The 22,032-nt window shown below is 39.6% G+C and overlaps 1 protein-coding gene across 2 annotated transcripts in view; it reads right to left on the reverse strand.

Moving 5' to 3' along the window:
• Nucleotides 1-22,032, reverse strand: part of CCDC93 (CCC complex scaffolding subunit CCDC93) — a 137,198-nt gene that overhangs the window by 79,978 nt on the left and 35,188 nt on the right. For both annotated transcript variants that reach the window (XM_077153542.1, XM_077153543.1), the window contains exon 6: nucleotides 21,970-22,026. In XM_077153542.1, the coding sequence (XP_077009657.1) occupies nucleotides 21,970-22,026 (57 nt within the window). The remainder of the gene's footprint in view (nucleotides 1-21,969; nucleotides 22,027-22,032) is intronic.

Raw genomic sequence — 22,032 nt, forward strand, 5'->3', positions numbered from 1 at the left:
AAACGCTCACTAAATAGTAAATGAATATATCTTTGGAAGCTCTGGATAAACTTTCCTAGTGGGCAATCTTTCCTCCAAGATTAAGTGGAAAAATGCCAAGGTGAAGAGGGAGTAACAGACCTCCCTGTCCAGCAAACACTTCATGAAAGTGGGGAACGACAGCTCAGAAAAGGAGAACCTAAGCTGGGTAACAACACACTACCTGAGACTGCTAAGATGCGAAAGTGGAGGTGGAGTTCCGGGAAGACAACAGAATAGGACAGGTTGAATTCATCCCTGCTTCCTAAAGAAGTGACAAAAAATGACTGGGACAGCAATTCCAGGGTGTAAGTGACCTCAGAGGGTCTTCTACACCACACAGGGAGGGCCTGGTTGCAAAAGCTGAAGAACTGTGACGCAAAGAATCGGCGACGATCCAGCTTAAACAGCCTAGCCCATACATTTCTAGAGAGCGGCCCAGAGCCCTCAGGAGTGCACGGACAGGGAGAGAAGGACAAGGGAGTGAGCCAAGCCGCCTTCCTTGAACAAGCTCCCCTCTTACGCGCTGCCCTGCCCTAACCTGTGACTCCCAGCCACGCTCTAAGCACCCACACGACACCGCCACCCACGCATGCGCGCAAGCCGATCACACCTGTCCCGCATAAGCGCACAGTCTCGCCCCACTCCTCACGAGACCCGCGCACCCAAGCCTAGCATTTCGACCCCCACCTCTCCCTCTCTGCAGGCTGTCGCCTGCAATTCAGGCTGCAGGCACTCACTGGGCCACATCTATACCCAGCCCATACAGTCGCACAACCCTAACTCGCTCCCTTGGAGCTCTGCACACATACACATTAGTGTCCGGGAGGCCCCAGACCTGGGCATGCATGTGCCCTACTCATGACATGCACCCTCAGCTCTGGGCAAGTGCTCATCTGTGCATCTGGGCCACATCTGTCCACAGCTCAAAGAGAGGCAATTCCGCCCCGCTGCCCGAAGCCTGCGCATGCGCACACCAGAGTCCTGCCCAGCGTTCCCCCCACCCACGCACACCAGAGCCCACCTCCTGACTCACACATGTACACTGTCACATCCTCCCCGCCTGGCACTCACGTATCTGTGCACTGACTTCTTGATCCCTACCCTGCCCTGCACACATGCACACCCTTACCCCACTCCGCAGCACAACTGCCATTCTCCCACACTTGACTGGTGGTCTCGTGCACACCTGTGCCACACAGTCTCTGCAATGCACACACGTGCACTCCAGCCCCACCCCCTCATCTATGCACTTACTCCAGAGCTCCGCCCACCCGACAACACCTACCCCTGACACACATCCCACAACCTCCGTGACCTGTGCCCTGCTCCTACACAATTGCATAACCGTATCCCGGCCCCCCTGGACCTCTCTCCCTGTGCAAGGAAATTATAGTACCGTGCCCTCACTGTGCACTGACTTCTGTGCCCTGTACCCCACACCCTGACACCCACAACCCACATGCTGCACAACCCACATGCTGCACGAACCTACCCGCATTCTGTTCACACACCAGCCCCAGCACATCCACTAAGCCACCCCATCTCCCTCCCGCTGTGCCGTTACACCTGTGTCCCTCAAGCTGCACCCTGCTCTAGTGCTCCAAGGCCGGCCTGAGCTGCACCTCCACCCGATGACCCCGGCACCGCACCTCCACAATCCCGCAACCTGTACCCCACTCTCATAAGCACCAGGTGGCATCCCCGACCCATGCATATAAATGTACCACAAGCCATCACTGCACTGTGTCCCTCCTCACACCCCGCATCCTGCTCCACATCCATCACATCCCACAGATACAGAGCTTTAGACTACTGAAGGAAATCAACATCCAAAGTAACCCTATCAAGAAATTTACATGCTGCAAAGACAACAGAAGATCACAACCATATGAAGATGCATACAGATACAGCCCAGTCTAATGACCAAATTAAAACATGGGAGGAGACTCAGATTTTAGAACAACTAATCAAAGATGTTCATATAATGCTACTAAATAAAATAAATGGGATGACTAATGATATAGAGAAAATTAAGAAGACACTAGAAAAGCATCAAGAGGAATCTGAAAGAACAGAAAAATAGGAGATATTACAGAGATTAAAGATGCTGTAGACCAAATTAAAAAATACTAGAAACATGCAACAGCAGATTTGAAGAGGAAGAAGAAAGAACAAGCAAACTAGAGGATAGGACAATTGATTTCAAACATTCAAAACAGCAAATGACAAAAAAGGGGGACAAATTTTAATTGGAGCTCCAGGAAATGATAGACAAAAACAAAGTGCACAAATAAAAGAATCACTGGTGTCCCTGAAGGAGAAGAGTAAACAGCTAGGAACATTAGTGGAGGATATAATGGGGGAACACTTCCCAACCTTTCTAAAGGACATATATATGCAAATCAAAGAAGCTGTCACGTGTGACCTTGGCCAGGTGGTGGTGCCTGGTTGGGCAAGCACTGACCTGTCTGTTGCTATGGGGCCATTTCATGGACTAAAATCATGACCACAAAGGCAGCATCCACAGCTGATTGCACTGCAATCAGTTAAGGGGAAAGTCTTCTGAAAGGAGTGACACTTAATCTAATTACTAGAAGGCTTTTTAAGGAAGACTCAGAAGAGACAATCACTCTTTCTGCTTCAGCCAACCAGCCTCTTCTGTGAGTTTGTTGAGGACCTTCATTGGAGCTGCCAGCTCACAGCCTGCCCTACACACCTTGGACTCTACATCCTCACAGTTACATGAGACACTTTTATAAATTTTACATTTACAGATATATGCTGATGATTCTGTTTCTCTAGAGAACCCTAGCTAATACAGAAGCCCAATGAACTCCAAATAGTATAAATAAAAATAGGCCTTTCCCAAGACCCATACTAATCAGTCTGTGAAATGTCGAAGAGAAGGAGAAAATCCTGAAAGCAGCAAGAGAAAAACAATCAACTACGTACAAGGGAAACCACAGAAGACTGAGTTTGGATTACTCAACTGGCACTGTAGAGGTAAGAAGGCAGTGGTATATTTAAGATCCTGAAAGAGAAAGGCTTCCAGCGAAGAATTCTATACCAGGCCAAAGTATCCTTCAAAACTGAGGGAGAGATGAAAATTTTCACAGATAAACAAAGGCTGAGAGAATATATCATAAGAGACTGGCCCTACAAGAAATAACAAAGGGAGTTCTGCTGGGTGAAAAAAAAAAAAAGATGAGAGAAAGGTCTGGAGGAAGGCACAGAATTAAAGAGCATCAGTAAGGGTAACTTAGAGGATAAAAAGAGAAAGGGGGAAAAGAATATACAGATCTGACAAAATCCAAAGGATGACATGGTGGATTAAAAGTAGCAACTTTGAATGTTAACTGACTAAACTTACCAACTAAAAGATAGAGACTGTCAGAATGGATATAATCCAGCTATATGCTGCTTACAAGAGAGTCATCTTAGATACAAGGATACAAATTGACTGAAAGTGAAAGGATGGAAAAAGATGTTCAACACACGCTGTAACCAAAAGAAAGCAGGAATAGCTATACTAATGTCACACAAAGACTTTAAATGTAAAGATATCATAAGAGACAAAGAAGAACACTATATACTAGTAAAAGGAACAACTAATCAAGAAGAAATAACAATCCTAAATGTTTATGCTCCCAGATAAGGAGCTCCAAAGTACATGAGACAGACATTGGCAAAACAATAGGGAGCAACCACTCTCTTCTACAGACAGAACAATGAGACAGAGGACCAAAAAGGAACTAGAAAACTTAAACAATTTGATAAATGAATTAGACCTAACAGACATATATAGGATGCTACACCCCAAAATACTAGGCTATACATTCTTCTCTAGTGTTCACAGAACATTCTTCAGGATAGATCATATACTGGGACATAAAACAGGTCTTCATAAATTCAAAAACACTGAAATTATTCAAAGCACTTTCTCTGATTACAATGGAATGAAGATGGAAATTAATAACCACTAAAGAATGAAAACTTTCACAAATATATGGAGATTAAAAAACATACAAACAATGAATGGGTCAAAAAAGAAATTACTAGAGAAATCAGTAGCTAACTGGAGACGAATGAAAATGAGAATGCAACATATCAGAATTTATGGGATATGGCGAAAGCCTGTGTCAAGAAGGAAATTTACTGTCCTAAACACCTATATTAAAAAAGAAGAAAGAGCAAGAATTGAGGACTTAACTGTTTTCCTGGAGGAACTTGAGAAAGAACAGCAAACTAAACCCAAAGCAAATAGAAGAAGACAAACAGCAAAGGTTAAAGCAGAGTTCAATCAATGGGAGAACAAAAGAACAGTAGAAAGAATCAATAAAACCAAAAGTTGGTTCTCTGAGCAAAATTGATAAAATCAACAGGCCACTAGCAAGGCTGACAAAGAAAAAAAGAGAGAAGATGCAAATAAAATCAGTAATGAGAGGCAGGTCATTACCACAGGCCCTGAAGAAATATAAAAATATTAGGAAGATAATATGAACAACTATACATCAATAAACTAGACAATGTAAATGAAATGGACAAATTCCTGGAAACACACAAATAAGCTACAATGTCTCAAGAAGACATAGAAGATCTCACCAAACAAGCACAAGTAAAGAGATTCAGTCATCAAAAATCTCCCTACAAAGAAAAGCTTAGGGCCAGATGGCTTCACAAGAGAATTTAATCAAATATTCCAAAAATAACTCCAATCCTGCCCAAACTTTTTCAAAAATTTGAGGAAAAAGGAACACTATCTAACTCATTTTATGAAGTTAACACCACTTTAATACCCAAATCAGAGAAAGATCTACAAGAAAGGAAAATTACAGACCAAGCTCCCTAATAAACATAGATGCAAAAATTCCCAAAAAAAATTACCAAATCAAATCCAACAGCACATTAGAAGAACTACATATCATGACCAAGTGGCATTTATACCAGGAATGCCAGGATGGTTCAAGACAAGGAAACAGTTAATGTAATATAACACATTAACAAAGCAAAAGTGAAAAATCACATGATCATCTTGATTGATGCTAAAAAACCATTTGACAAAATTCAACATCCTTTTCTAATAAAAACACTTCAGAAGGTAAGAATCAAAGGTAACTTTCTCAATTTGAAAAAGGGTATACATATATATATATATAAATTTAACATTATGTTTGTATGTTTATATATATATATATATATATATATATATATATATATATAAACCTTAGCCAGCATTGTACTCAAAGGCAAGAGACTGAAAGCTTTCTCCCTGAGATTGGGAAAGAGACAAGGATACCCTCTGTCACCAGTATTATTCAACATTGTACTACAAGTTCTAGCTAGAGCAATCACGCAGGAAAAAGAAATAAAAGGCATCCAAATTAGAAAGGAAGATGTAAACTTTCATTATTCACAGATGACATGATACTATACTTGGAAAATCCTGAGACATAAACAACAAAGTTACTTGAGCTAATAAATTCAACAAGATGGCAGGTTATTAATTACTGTGCAAAAATCTGTAATGTTTCTATACACAAGCAATGCCTTAACTGAGGAGTCAATTAAGGAAAAAATTCCATTCAAAATAGCAACTGAAAGAATCGAGTATCTAGGGATGAACTTAACTAGGGATGTAAAGGACTTGAACACAGAGAACCACATAACATTGCTGAGAGAAATCAAAGAAGATCTAGATGGGTGGAAAGACACTCCATGCTCATGGATAGGTAGGCTAAATATAGTTAAGATGACAATTCTATCCAAATTGATCTACAGATTTAGTACCAACCAAATTTCAACAACCTACTTTAAAGATTTGGAAAAGCTAGCTACCCAATTCATCTGGAAAGGAAAGAGACCCTGAATACATAAAGGCATCCTAAAAGGGCGGGCCACGGTGGCTCAGCAGGTAAGAGTGCTTGCCTGCCATGCCTGAGGACCCGGGTTCGATTCCCAATGCCTGCCCATGTATTAAAAAAAAAAAAAAAAAAAAAGCATCCTAAAAAAGAGGAACAAAGTGGGAGGATTAATAGGATTAATACAGACCATTTTAAAAACTTACTATAAAGTCACAGCGGTCAAATAGCATAGTACTGGCACAAAGACAGAAGCACTGACCAGTGGAATCAAATCATGAGCACAGAAATAGACCACCAAATCTATGGTAAACTGATGTTTGACAAGGCCTCCAAATCCACTGAACTGGGACAAAACAGTCTTTTCAATAAATGGGCATGGAGAACTGGATATCAATAGCCAGAAAAATGAAAGAAGACCCTTCGACATTGCACCCTATACAAAAATTAAGTCAAATTGGATCAAACACCTAAACATAAGAACCAGTACCATAAAGCTCCTAGAAGAAAATGTAGGGAAACATCTTCAAGACTGAGTAATAGGAGGTCGCTTCCTAAACTTTACATCCAAAGCACAAACAACAAATATATATATATATATATATATATATATATAATAGGAACTCCTCAAAATCAAATGCTTTTGTACCTCAAAAGACTTTGTCAAAAAGGTGAAGGGAGCCAACACAATGGGAGAAAATATTTGGAAATCACACATTGGATAATGGTTTGATATCCTGTATACATAAAGAAATCATACATCTCAACAACAGAAGAACAAACAACCCAATTATAAAATGGGCTAACAATGTGAATAGACATTTTCCTGAAGAGCAAATACAGATGGCTCAAAAGCACTTGAAGAGATGCTCATTCTCATTAGCTGTAAGGCAAGTGCAGATCAAGACTACAATGAGATACCACTTTACACCTATAAGAATGATTGCTATTAAACAAACAGGAAACTACAAATGTCGCAGAGGATGTGGAGAAATTGGGACACTTATGCACTGCTGGTGGGACTGTACAATGTTAAAGCTATTAAGGAAGACAGTCTGATGGTTCTTCAGAAAATTAAATATCAAGTTGCCTATGACCCAGCAATAAGCCCTACTTGGTATATACCCAGAACAACTTAAAGCAGTGACACAAGCAGACATTTGCACACCAATGTTCATAGCAGCATTATTCACAATCGCCAAAAGATGGAAACAATCCAAGTGCCCATCAACAGATGAGAGGATTAATAAAATGTAGTATGTACATACTACGGAATATTATGCAGCAGTTAAGACGAAATGACACCCTGAAGCACAGGACAAGAAGGATAAGCCTTGAGGACCTAATGCTGAGTGAAATAAGCCAGACACAAAAGGACAGATACTGTATGATTCCATTTTTATGACCATGGTAAAGGTAAAATCAAAGCCTTGTAATACAAAATATAGGGAACCCAGAGATACACAGAAGCTAGAGATGGGTGAACAGTTAGCTAATGAGGTTGGATTCAAATGTAAGAGAATAGACAGAAGTGAAGGTGGTTCACTAGTGTGTCTATAAGTAATATTACCATATTGAAGGTTGTCATGGTTAGGGACAGGTGTCAACTTGGCCAAGTTGTGGTACCTGTTCATCTGATTGGGCAAGCGCTGGCCTGTCTGTTGCAATGAGGACATTTCATAGGATTAGGTCATGATCACGTCAGCTACATCCACAGCTGATTCCATTTGTAATCAGCCAAAGGGGAGTGTCTTCTGCAATTAGTGATGCTAAATCCAATCATGGGAAGCCTTTTAAGGAGGACTCAGAGGAGACAGGTTCCATTCCTGCTTTGGCTGGTGAGCCTCTCCTGTGGAGTTCATCCAGGCCATCCATTGGAGTCATCAGCTTTGCCACCTGCCCTGTGGATTTTGGACTCTGCATTCCTACGGTCACGTGAGACACTTTCATAAATTTTATATTTGCAAGTGTTCCCTGTTGATTCTGTTTCTCTAGAGAACCCTAACTAATACAAAGGTAAACATGATCAAAAGGGGTTGTATAGACTCATGTGTCCCACTGATTGAGACTACAGATATAAGTATGCTCTTGCATGAACTATGTCAAAGGTATGAATCCTGTACAAAGAGTGTATAAGTTCAGAGTATAGAGGGAAAACTGTTATTGCATGCTATGGGCTATGCTTAACAGGAAAACATGAATAGTACCACAGCAATACCAGGGGTAAATAATGGGGGGAAGGACAAGACTTAGGGGGAGGTTTGGATTTTCTATTTGGTGAGGGTGTGTTTATTGGTTATCTTTTTTTGGGGAACAATAACATTATCTAAAATTGAGAGTTTTGATGGACTGTTGACTTTGGATGTTATATAGCAGGCAGTAGATGAAGGTCGCCGAAAGATGTACTGGCTGAGAAGTAGATTGGTGAACGAAAGTAGATTGGTAAACATATGGTCAAACATTGCGCTGGTACAAAAAGGAACAAAGTTGTAAGTAAGGCATGCAACAATGTGAATGAACCTGTGGGACATTTGGTGAGGGAAAAGAAGCCAGAAACCAAAAAGAAAATATTGTATGATCCCAATTAGAAAATGCTTATAAGAAAACTGGGGCCTAGGTCGTAAGCTCTGATAGCAGTCACATTTAGTCCGGAGTGGTAATTGTTATTTCTAGATTTGGAAAAACTATTTTATTTATCTATAACTGGATATTTAGAGATAAGAACAAAGCTGACCAGGTTGGGATTAAGGTAATTCAGAATACAGAGGTAAAGAAGACATTGCCTGTATTTTAGAACTTCACCTACTCTTTGAGACCAAAGGAAGAAAGGTTTATTTTGTTCAGAACCTAAATTTTCTATAGCATATAATCTAACTTAAACAGACTGGATAGATCATTTAAACAATCCAAACACAGGGAGCCTAGAATTAAGAATGAGGGCCTATAATCCTGTATAGTTTAATGTAATGCCTGGATATATGCCACAGTATATTAAGCAGATAATCAAAAAATATTGGCAAAGTCCCTTGATGGATGAGAGAAAAAATATGGAACTATTAAACTCTACCACCAGTGAAACCCTGGATACTGTGTCAAACATTAGGGACACTCAAATCAATAGGCCAAGCCCTTGATCTTGATGCTTCTCTTGTGCAGCTTATATAGGTAGCAGAGAAGCTTAGCCCACCTATAGGTATGTCTAAGAGTTACTTCTGGAGGACCTCTTTTGTTGCTCAGATGTGGCCTCTCTCTCTCTCTAAGCCCAATTCTGCAAGTGCAATCATTGTCTTCCCCTCTACATGGGACATGACATCCAGGGATGAAAGTTTCCCTGGCGGCATGGGAGATGACTCCCAGGGATGAGCCTGGTCCTGGCACCATGGGATCAACAATGCCATCTGACCAAAAGGGGGAAAAGTATAACAAATAAGGTATCCATGGCTGAGAGATTTCAAATAGATTCAAGAGGCTACTCTGGTGGTCACTCTCATGCAAGCTTCAGTTAGACACTGCAATCTATTATAACTTGCCAAACTCAACCAAAACCGTTCCTGCAAATCCCAAAGAACACCTAGGGCATTATATAAGATAGTACAGAGGTTCCATGTACTAGGGTAACTTTCCAGAAACCTACAACTTCCAGACGGATCCCTGGACCAGGTAAGTCCTGAAATGCAGAGGGGCCAGCCTCTCCAAAATATCAACTAGTTCCATCCCTCTATCCCATATTATCAACAGCCCCTTCCAACATGAAAAAGTTGGAATAGCCATAGCACAAATACCCCTAAAGAGTGGGATAGAAAGATCAAAGGTGATGGTGGAGTCAGACAGAGAAGGTAGGATTTAACAAACGAGTATAAGTGCTGAATCACCGTTCTGATACCTCTTTTAGTCTCCAGTACCTTTGAACAGCTAGAAGTAAAAATCTAAAATTGTGGATTTGTAACCCATACTTAACTTTGAAATCTGTTCTACAACTGATTGTTGCGCATACTTTGAAATTTATTGCTTTTTGTATATGTGTTATCTTTCACAAAAAAGAAAAAAGAGAAGGAGGAATATTAAAGAGAAGATAGGATTTAGCAAATGAATATATCTGCTGAATCATTATATTGATATTTCTTTTGGTCTCCAGTGTCTGGGAGGAACTAGAAGAAAAAACAAAAAAATTGTGGAACTGTTAACCATATCAAACATTAAAATCTGTAATATAACTATTTGCTAAAATGTACTTGGAAATTTATTGCTTTTTTGTATATATCTTACATTTCACAATAAAAAACGCATTAAAATAAAATAAAAAATTTAAAAAGTGGAGGTGGTAGGGGAAGGTGTGCCCGGGGTCCTAATAGTTTTATTTTATGTCCATTGAAAACAGTTATTTCTTGTGACAAATAATATATATTCAAAAATGTAATAAATTTCAAAAGGAGATCTCGGGAAGTCAAGAAAGCAACATATATATATATACTTTTAAGAAGGCAACACATTTCAAAGAAGAAAACAACAGTACAGGGAACAATCCCTGGGAATTAGAAAAAGCAGACCAAAACAGAGAGAACACTGCAAAGGTGTAAGCTCAGATGTTTCAGTTCACACATCATTAGATTTTCTACCTACCAATATGCAACAGGTACTAAAAGTCTTAAGCATAACCTTGAACCAATTCTATACTTCATGAAATTTAAGTACATAATTAAAGATGATGGAAACAATTTAGCTATGAGGATATACTACATAATGGTCAAAAAGTAAAAGGAAAAAAAAAGATACAATCTTAACTAGCTAAATTGGTTCCATACAATGGAATAAACTCCAACCCCCCAAACGACTCATAAGTACATTCACTGGCATGGAAAGTTTTCCTCCTCAATATAGATATACTGTTGTGCAAAAAAAGCAAGCAACAAAACAAAACACATGGTATGATGCCAGTTTTTACATTTATCCTACCTTTATTTTCCCCCTTCATTAGAGAAGTTGTGGGTTTACAGAACAATCACGCATAAAATACAGGATCCACATACACTACCTCACCACCAATACCTTGCATTAGTGTGGAACATTTGTTACAACTAATGATAACACATTTTTTTATAATTGTACTGTCCTTGGTTTAACTTAGGTTCACTGTTTGTGTAGTGTAGTTCCATGGATTTTAAAAAACTTTTTATTGCATAGTATAACATATATATAAAGCAAAGAAAGAAAAAGCAATAGTTTTCAAAGCATTCTTCAACAAGGAGTTACTAAACATATCCCGGAGTTTGTCATGGGCTGCCATATGATCCTCTCAAATTTCTCCTTCTAGCTACTCCAGAACATAGGAGGATAAAAGGAAGAAATTTTTTTTTGATCACCACAAATGACTTTATCTTGTGACAAATAACATATATTCAAAAATGTAATAAATTTCAAAGCACTGCATAACAATTAGTTGTAGAACAGATTTCAGAGTTTGGTATAGTTATAATTACACAATTTTAGATTTTTAATTCTAGCTGCTCTGAGATACTGGGGACTAAAATAAATATCAATATAATGATTCAGCAATCATATTCATTTGTTAAATCCTACCTTCTCTGTCTGACTCCACCATCACCTTTGATCTTTCTATCCCACTCTTTAGGGGTATTTGCACTATGGCCATTCCAATTTTTTCATATTGGAGGGGCTGTCAATAATATGGGATAGGGAAATGGAACTAGCAGATGTTCTGGAGAGGCTGGGCCTTCTAGGTTTTAGGACTTATCTGGTCCAGGGACCCATCTGGAGGTTATAGGTTTCTGGAAAGTTACCCTAGGGCATGGAACCTTTGTAGAATCTTATATAATGCCCTCGCTGTTCTTTAGGATTGGCTGGAATAGTTTTGGTCGGGGTTTGGCAAGTTATGATAGTAGCAATGTCTAACTGAAGCTTGCATGGGAGTGACCTCCAGAGTAGCCTCCCGATGCTATCTGAACTGTCTCAGCCACTGATACTTCATTAGTTACACTTCTTTCCTCCCTTTTGGTCAGGATGGCATTGTTGATTGCATGGTGCCAGGGCCAGACTTATCCCTGGGAGTCATCTCTCACATCTCCAGGGAGACTTTCACCCATGGATGTCCTGTCCCACGTAGTGGGGAGGGCAATGATTTCACTTGCAGAGTTGGGCTTAAAGAGAGAGGCCACATCTGAGCAACAGAAGAGGTCCTCCAGGAGTAAATTCTGTACTCACTAAATCTTTATATATCAATATAACTCTATCCTCTACTGGGAATATCAATGATTTTCCATGGCTGGTGGTAACAAGGCTGAATTAATCTCCATACTTTTTCCCCTTCCTAAATTTTCACTATTATTCCTACAGAACTAATATAAAAGAAAAATAAGTTATTTCTTTTTTTAAAATCATACACTGAAAAACAGATGGGCTACGTTAACAAGGATGAATGCAAAAGACTGGAAGAGTCCTATGAGGATGGCTTAAGACAAGGATAAGCTAAATATTCTGAAAAATATTAAAATGTTTAATATATATATATATATCTTTTTAAAATGGCATTATACCTAAGCAAGAATAAGTAAAAGCCTACTGGTTGTGGCAGAATCGTGTTTACAGATGAATAAAACACTACCGCGACAGCCTCCATTTGACATCCATTCTCCAGCTGCATGAGGGGTCTTTAGGTTGGAAGGAAATGGTCTCATAAGGAACAAGAGAGCACCCAAGCACTCTGAGTATATTCAGATCTCTAGTCCCAGACGTATAATATTCCAGATTTTTGAAATACATCAGCAACATTATTGCAAAACTAGTGCCAGGAGTATGTGAGAAATCAGAGAGAACAGGTGAAGAGCGAGCAAACTGGAGAACGAACAATTCCTGCTGTGAGAAGAGCTGGCTGTGGAGTCAGTAGTAAAATTAAAACCTGGCTGCCTCTTCCAAGCTCTGTAACCATGGAGAGAAGATACTAACCTTTCCGAGCCCCAATTTCCTGATTTATAAAACGGAAACAGTAATATATAACCCTCTGAGTTTTCATAGGGAGTAAGGGTAACGCTTGTAAAATGCTTAACTAGTGCCTAATATGGAGAAGATACTCAATACATACGTGGTAGATATGCACATATTTTATATAAGGTTGGGCCTAGAAACTAGACGCCGTATGTCTGACCTTATTTTAATCCCCAGTTTACCATTCATAATTTAAATTTGGGATTCTAGATTTGTCAGTAAGGAGCAGGCAGGAAACACTGACAAGGAGGCTCCTAAGGGGAGAACCAGGAAAAGAGTGGAAGAAGAAACCCCTCAGAAGCTGAGACTCTAAAAGAACCACAATCCTTGGGCACCTACTTAAGACCGCATTCCCTTTACTAAGGGGCAGATTCTCCTTAGGGAGAATGACAACAAATAAAAAACTGCAAGCTGTTCAAGTTTTTTTTATTTTTTTATTTTTTTTATTAATTAAGGGAAAAAAAGAAATTAACCCAACATTTAGAAATCATACCATTCTACATATGCAATCAGTAATTCTTAACATCATCACACAGATGCATGATCATCGTTTCTTAGTACATTTGCATCGGTTTAGAAAAACTAGCAACACAACAGAAAAAGATATAGAATGTTAATATAGAGAAAAAAATAAAAGTAATAATAATAGTAAAAAAAAAAAAACCAATAGCTCAGATGCAGCTTCATTCAGTGTTTTAACATGATTACTTTACAATTACGTATTATTGTGCTGTCCATTTTTGAGTTTTTGTATCTAGTCCTGTTGCACAGTCTGTATCCCTTCAGCTCCAACTGCCCATTATCTTACCCTGTTTCTACCTCCTGCTGGACTCTGTTACCAATGACGTATTCCAAGTTTATTCTCGAATGTTGGTTCACATCAATGGGACCATACAGTATTTGTCCATTAGTTTTTGGCTAGACTCACTCAGCATAATGTTCTCTAGGTCCATCCATGTTATTACATGCTTCATAAGTTTATTCTGTCTTAAAGCTGCATAATATTCCATCGTATGTATATACCACAGTTTCTTTAGCCACTCGTCTGTTGATGGACATTTTGGCTGTTTCCATCTCTTTGCAATTGTAAATAACGCTGCTATAAACATTGGTGTGCAAATGTCCGTTTGTGTCTTTGCCCTTAAGTCCTTTGAGTAGATACCCAGCAATGGTATTGCTGGGTCGTATGGCAATTCTATATTCAGCTTTTTGAGGAACCGCCAAACTGCCTTCCACAGTGGTTGCACCCTTTGACATTCCCACCAACAGTGGATAAGTGTGCCTCTTTCTCCGCATCCTCTCCAGCACATGTCATTTTCTGTTTTGTTGATAATGGCCATTCTGGTGGGTGTGAGATGATATCTCATTGTGGTTTTGATTTGCATTTCTCTAATGGCCAGGGACATTGAGCATCTCTTCATGTGCCTTTTGGCCATTTGTATTTCCTCTTCTGATAGGTGTCTGTTTAAGTCTTTTTCCCATTTTGTAACTGGGTTGGCTGTTTTTTTGTTGTTGTTGAGTTGAACAATCTCTTTATAAATTCTGGATACTAGACCTTTATCTGATATGTCATTTCCAAATATTGTCTCCCATTGTGTAGGCTGTCTTTCTACTTTCTTGATGAAGTTCTTTGATGCACAAAAGTGTTTAATTTTGAGGAGCTCCCATTTATTTATTTCCTTCTTCAGTGCTCTTGCTTTAGGTTTAAGGTCCATAAAACCGCCTCCAATTGTAAGTTTCATAAGATATCTCCCAACATTTTCCTCTAACCGTTTTATGGTCTTAGACCTAATGTTTAGATCTTTGATCCATTTTGAGTTAACTTTCGTATAGGGTATGAGATATGGGTCTTCTTTCATTCTTTTGCATATGGATATCCAGTTCTCTAGGCACCATTTATTGAAGAGACTGTTCTGTCCCAGGTGAGTTGGCTTGACTGCCTTATCAAAGATCAAATGTCCATAGATGAGAGGGTCTATATCTGAGCACTCTATTCGATTTCATTGGTCGATATATCTATCTTTATGCCAATACAATGCTGTTTTGATCACTGTGGCTTCATAATATGCCTTAAAGTCCGGCAGCGCGAGACCTCAAGCTTCGTTTTTTTTCCTCAAGATACTTTTAGCAATTCGGGGCACCCTGCCCTTCCAGATAAATTTGCTTATTGGTTTTTCTATTTCTGAAAAATAAGTTGTTGGGATTTTGATTGGTATTGCATTGAATCTGTAAATCAATTTAGATAGGATTGACATCTTAACTATATTTAGTCTTCCAATCCATGAACACGGTATGCCCTTCCATCTATTTAGGTCTTCTGTGATTTCTTTTAGCAGTTTTTTGTAGTTTTCTTTATATAGGTTTTTTGTCTCTTTAGTTAAATTTATTCCTAGGTATTTTATTCTTTTAGCTGCAATTGTAAATGGGATTCGTTTCTTGATTTCCCCCTCAGCTTGTTCATTACTAGTGTATAGAAATGATACGGATTTTTGAATGTTGATCTTGTAACCTGCTACTTTGCTGTACTCATTTATTAGCTCTAGTAGTTTTGTTGTGGATTTTTCCGGGTTTTCGACGTATAGTATCATATCGTCTGCAAACAGTGATAGTTTTACTTCTTCCTTTCCAATTTTGATGCCTTGTATTTCTTTTTCTTGCCTAATTGCTCTGGCTAGAACCTCCAACACAATGTTGAATAATAGTGGTGATAGTGGACATCCTTGTCTTGTTCCTGATCTTAGGGGGAAAGTTTTCAATTTTTCCCCATTGAGGATGATATGAGCTGTGGGTTTTTCATATATTCCCTCTATCATTTTAAGGAAGTTTCCTTGTATTCCTATCTTTTGAAGTGTTTTCAACAGGAAAGGATGTTGAATCTTGTCAAATGCCTTCTCTGCATCAATTGAGATAATCATGTGATTTTTCTGCTTTGATTTGTTGATATGGTGTATTACATTAATTGATTTTCTTATGTTGAACCATCCTTGCATACCTGGGATGAATCCTACTTGGTCATGATGTATAATTCTTTTAATGTGTTGTTGGATATGATTTGCTAGAATTTTATTGAGGATTTTTGCATCTATATTCATTAGAGAGATTGGTCTGTAGTTTTCTTTTTTTGTAATATCTTTGCCTGGTTTTGGTATGAGGGTGATGTTGGCTTCATAGAATGAATTAGGTAGTTTTCCCTCCACTCCGATTTTTTTGAAGAGTTTGAGGAGAGTTGGTACTAATTCTTTCTGGAATGTTTGATAGAATTCACATGTGAAGCCGTCTGGTCCTGGACTTTTCTTTTTAGGAAGCTTTTGAATGACTAATTCAATTTCTTTACTTGTGATTGGTTTGTTGAGGTCATCTATTTCTTCTTGAGTCAAAGTTGGTTGTTCATGTCTTTCCAGGAACCCATCCATTTCATCTAAATTGTTGTATTTATTAGCGTAAAGTTGTTCATAGTATCCTGTTATTACCTCCTTTATTTCTGTGAGGTCAGTAGTTATGTCTCCTCTTCCATTTCTGATCTTATTTATTTGCATCCTCTCTCTTCTTCTTTTTGTCAATCTTGCTAAGGGCCCATCAATCTTATTGATTTTCTCATAGAACCAACTTCTGGCCTTATTGATTTTCTCTATTGTTTTCAATTTCATTTATTTCTGCTCTAATCTTTGTTATTTCTTTCCTTTTGCTTGCTTTGGGATTAATTTGCTGCTCTTTCTCCAGTTCTTCCAAGTGGACAGTTAATTCCTGCATTTTTGCCTTTTCTTCTTTTCTGATATAGGCATTTAGGGCAATAAATTTCCCTCTTAGTACTGCCTTTGCTGCGTCCCATAAGTTTTGATATGTTGTGTTTTCATTTTCATTCGCCTCGAGGTATTTGCTAATTTCTCTTGCAATTTCTTCTTTGACCCACTCGTTGTTTAAGAGTGTGTTGTTGAGCCTCCACGTATCTGTGAATTTTCTGGCACTCCGCCTATTATTGATTTCCAACTTCATTCCTTTATGACCTGAGAAAGTGTTGTGTATGATTTCAATCTTTTTAAATGTGTTAAGACTTGCTTTGTGACCCAGCATATGGTCTATCTTTGAGAATGATCCATGAGCACTTGAGAAAAAGGTGTATTCTGCTGTTGTGAGATGTAATGTCCTATAAATGTCTGTTAAGTCTAGCTCATTTATAGTAATATTCAGATTCTCTATTTCTTTATTGATCCTCTGTCTAGATGTTCTGTCCATTGATGAGAGCAGTGAATTGAAGTCTCCAACTATTATGGTATATGTGTCTATTTCCCTTTTCAGTGTTTGCAGTGTATTCCTCATGTATTTTGGGGCATTCTGGTTCGGTGCGTAAATATTTATGATTGTTATGTCTTCTTGTTTAATTATTCCTTTTATTAGTAGATAGTGTCCTTCTTTGTCTCTTTTAACTGTTTTACATTTGAAGTCTAATTTGTTGGATATTAGTATAGCCACTCCTGCTCTTTTCTGGTTGTTATTTGCATGAAATATCTTTTCCCAACCTTTCACTTTCAACCTATGTTTATCTTTGGGTCTAAGCTGTGTTTCCTGTAGACAGCACATGGAAGGATCCTGTTTTTTAATCCATTCTGCCAGTCTATGTCTTTTGATTGGGGAATTCAGTCCATTAACATTTAGTGTTATTACTGTTTGGATAATATTTTCCTCTACCATTTTGCCTTTTGTATTATATATATCATGTCTGACTTTCCTTCTTTCTACACTCTTCTCCATACCTCTCTCTTCTGTCTTTTTGGTTCTGACTCTAGTGCTCCCTTTAGTATTTCTTGCAGAGCTGGTCTCTTGGTCACAAATTCTCTCAGTGACTTTTTGTCTGAGAATGTTTTGATTTCTCCCTCATTTTTGAAGGACAATTTTGGTGGATATAGGAGTCTTGGTTGGCAGTTTTTCTCTTTTAGTAATTTAAATATATCATCCCACTGTCTTCTAGCTTCCATGGTTTCTGCTGAGAAATCTACACATAGTCTTATTGGGTTTCCCTTGTATGTGATGGATTGTTTTTCTCTTGCTGCTTTCAAGATCCTCTCTTTCTCTTTGACCTCTGACATTCTAACTAGTAAGTGTCTTGGAGAACGCCTATTTGGGTCTATATTCTTTGCGGTGCGCTGCACTTCTTGGATCTGTAATTTTAGGTCTTTCATAAGAGTTGGGAAATTTTCAGTGATAATTTCTTCCATTAGTTTTTCTCCTCCTTTTCCCTTCTCTTCTCCTTCTGGGACACACAACACGTATATTTGTGTGGTTCATATTGTCCTTGAGTTCCCTGATATCCTGTTCAAATTTTTCCATTCTTTTCCTGATAGTTTCTGTTTCTTTTTGGGATTCAGATGTTCCATCCTCCAAATCACTAATTCTATCTTCTGTCTCTTTAAATCTATCATTGTAGGTATCCATTGTTTTTTCCATCTTTTCTACTTTATCTTTCACTTCCATAAGTTCTGTGATTTGTTTTTTCAGTTTTTCTATTTCTTATTTTTGTTCAGCCCATGTCTTCTTCATGTCCTCCCTCAATTTATCGATTTCGTTTTTGAAGAGGTTTTCCATTTCTGTTCGTATATTCAGCATTAGTTGTCTCAGCGCCTGTATCTCATTTGAACTATTGGTTTGTTCCTTTGACTGGGCCATATTTTCAATTTTCTGAGCGTGATCTGTTATCTTCTGCTGGCGTCTGGGCATTTAGTCAGATTTCCCTGGGTGTTGGACCCAACAGGTTGAAAGATTTTTCTGTGAAATCTCTGGGTTCTGTTTTTCTTATCCTGCCCAGTAGGTGGTGCTCGTGGCACACGTTTGTCTGCGGATCCCACCAGTAAAAGGTGCTGTGGGTCCTTTAACTTTGGAAAACTCTCGCTGTGGGGGAGGTTTGCCAGCCGAAGCAGCTTGGAAGAGTGCCAGCCGGCCCGGGGGTCCGAACGCGGGGAGGGTCGCCGGCCGCCGCAGCCCGTGAGAGCGCCCGTCCGAATTTCCTAGTCGGCCTGGGGCGCCAAGCATGGCGGGAGGGCGCCAGCCACCGCGGCCCGGGAGAGTGCACCGTTCCCAGCCGGACCGGGAAGTCACGTGTTTGGAAGGGACCCAGGCCACCGTTCCCTGTGGCCTAGGGATCTCCGATCCAATTCTCTCAGTTGGTCCGGGGGGCCGCGCGTGGTGGGGGCGCCACCTGCCGCGGCTTGAGGGGACCGCCTCCCAATTCTGCCAGCTGGCCTGGGAAGGAGAAAGGGAGGGACTCCGGCCGCTTGCTGCCCTGCCGGGGGAAGCTCGCGCCCCTCGGCAATCTCACCGGAGCGGGTTCTCTCAGCCAGTCAGCCGTTCCAGGATGGGGTACGCTGTCTTTTTGATCTCTGTCGTGGCTCCGGGAGCTGTTCTGTATCGTTTCTACTCCCCTAGTAGCTGTTCTGGAGGAGGAAGTAAGATCCGCGCGTCTTACTAAGCCGCCATCTTCTCCGGAAGTGTGTTCAAGTTTTTAGACTGACTCACAAGAATAAACCAGAGATATGAATGACTACTGCTCTGGAGTCTCTTGTGAGCTTTTAGGATTCTCATTTCAAACCAGCTATGGAAGTACTTGCAAAAGCAGGAGGAGGGGCAGATGGAAGTTAATGGTAAAGGGCACAGGTAAGAAACCTACAAAGACAGTGTCTTGAGGTAAGAAGTATTGAGTAAACAGGGAAAGGAGGAAAATATAAACCCAAAAGCAACCTCTAGTTTCACAAAAATTCTTTGTCACTCCTGCTGAAAATACACTGCCAGTCAATGGAGGATTTAAGTCCGTGCATTAAAAAGGAAATAAACTAAAAACTAAAGGCTATCAACTACAAAGAGAACTCACCATTTTTTCTCATCTTCCTTTGTCTTGATATTATTTTCTAATCAACTACAAACAGCTTTTTATCCAGATTGTAGTTCTAATCAACTACAAACAGCTTTTTATCCACTGGGCATAGCACAGTGGTTATAAGAGTGGGTTTGAGTGCTGGCTCCACCCTCATCACCAAGTGACCCTGGGCAGCTTATGAGACCCAACTGTGCCTCAGTTTCGTTATCTGTAAAATAAATACTACTACTTTCAAGGGTTGTTGTAAGGACTGGGTAAGTTACACGTAAATACTTAGAACAATGTCTGTGCATTATGTATTATTCATCATTAACTCTTTAAATTCTACCCAGTCACATTACCAAGCACAAGAAAGTCTTCTAAAAGCTCCATCACAAATGAAAAGAATGTGTCTCTAGAGGCCTGAAATATCCAGTGAGTATCCAGATGTGGGGTCCAGTTTCAATGATCGGATAATCAACAGCGATGCCAGGCTCTTATTTTGGTGACATGGCCCAAAACAGTTCAACATTTTCTCACTCTCTACCCAGTGTTCAGGCAGAGATTTATGCATGAAGATGTACAGGTAAGCATTAAATTTTTTTAACTGGCATTTACTGATATGAAAAGGGAATAACAGACCTACTAAAATTCAAATAGTACAAAGTTTATAGGAAAAGAAAATTTCCCATCTTCTCCTGACCCTGGCCACCCAGTTACCAATCTCTGAGGTAAGGCTGTTTCCTGGTTTCTCACGTATTCTTCCCAAAATGAATCATCACTTAAAATGGGAAATTTACAGCATATTCAATCAACTGGTTCTTACTTGTTGTGAGAAATATTGTCATGAGGAATCTTTAATAGCATACCAAAGACACTATTATTAGTAAATGAAAAATACAAAATTATATCTCATGTATGATTCTAATCTGGTTTTAATAATGTACATTAAAAACATGGAAGAAATATAGCCAAGCATTTCAAGTGGCTGCTTCTGAACTGGGAGACTAAGGCTAATTTTCTTCCCCTGCATCTATGAACCCTTTAAAAGAAAACTTTAAAGATGTTCTAAACTCAACTATATCATAACCAGGAAACAAAATTACTCTGATATCATAACATTACTTCTTCTTACTATTATTATTCAATGCTGCCACCAAATCTCAAAATAGCATCTAACTAGTGTCACTACCCTAAAAGTTTTCCACCCCTCTCATTTCCAAAACGGATTTGAGGAGAAAATACAAATTACAATTAGAAAGACACAAAGACTTCTTTTTTGCTCTAGGTGGGCACTTCACTTCGTTATCTTATGACAGACACTGTATGATCATTATTCTTTTCAGAGGAGTCACCTTGGGAGATTACGCTTCTATTCTTAAGATAAGCATGCTCAGAATTCTCTTTCTGGAGACTCTACTGCCAGTTTACAACGCCACGGAAACTAGACAACCTCGATGTTTACGGTGATACAACGTTCATAACCCAAATCATTTGCAGAAAAGCACACATGACACTTAAGCTGGGCGGCAGATTAACACAATGGACTATACAACTACTGCACTCAACCAGAGCTACGTATCTGAACATGGTAAATCTCACAACACTAAATGAAATGTTCAATATGACACCCTTTAGGTGAAGTATAAAAATGTGCACTATTTATAGAAGAAAGAGAATTTACACCGGAGCACTGGGGTTTCATCCCAGCTGCTTGGGTAGGAGGGCAAGGGGTGAGTGAAGACAAGGTCCTGCTGGCCTCTAGGATGTTCTCAGAACGCCGGCTCCCATACTGGGGAAGGAGGTGTGTGCATGCAGATTCCCAGTGGCTAAGAGGCTATCTGTGTGGTGGCAAAGGCCACCCAAGAGTCTCAAGCACAAAGCTAAGAAGCCACCAAGGGGGTGATGACCTCACTTTTGTATCTCTAGTTCATCATCTGCTGTTTAGACCTACTTACAAATTTACAACCTGCCACTGAGATAAACAAGGAGCAGTTCTGGGTTTGGGATATTTCTCCTTTAAAACTCTAATTGAGAAAAACATTGGGCAGTGACCGTGGCAAGTTCTGTCCACTGGTGCTGGCATCCCGATGCTGGGCACGGGAAATGGGGCGCCTCTCACCTGGTCAGCTCCCGGGTGACCCCAGCAGATTGAAACCTCAGAAAGCAGCATTTCTAGGGCTTAAATTGAGCAGCTATTTGAAGCCTAAGCATGATTTTCATGGTAGAACATGGAGAGAAACTTACAGAGATGTCAACAATGGTCCTGATGGCCTTTTCTTTTCTCTTTATGAAGTCATCATCCTGCAA

The sequence above is a fragment of the Tamandua tetradactyla genome, chromosome 3, assembly GCF_023851605.1.
Source record: "Tamandua tetradactyla isolate mTamTet1 chromosome 3, mTamTet1.pri, whole genome shotgun sequence".
In the NCBI taxonomy this organism is placed as follows: Eukaryota; Metazoa; Chordata; class Mammalia; order Pilosa; family Myrmecophagidae; genus Tamandua; species Tamandua tetradactyla.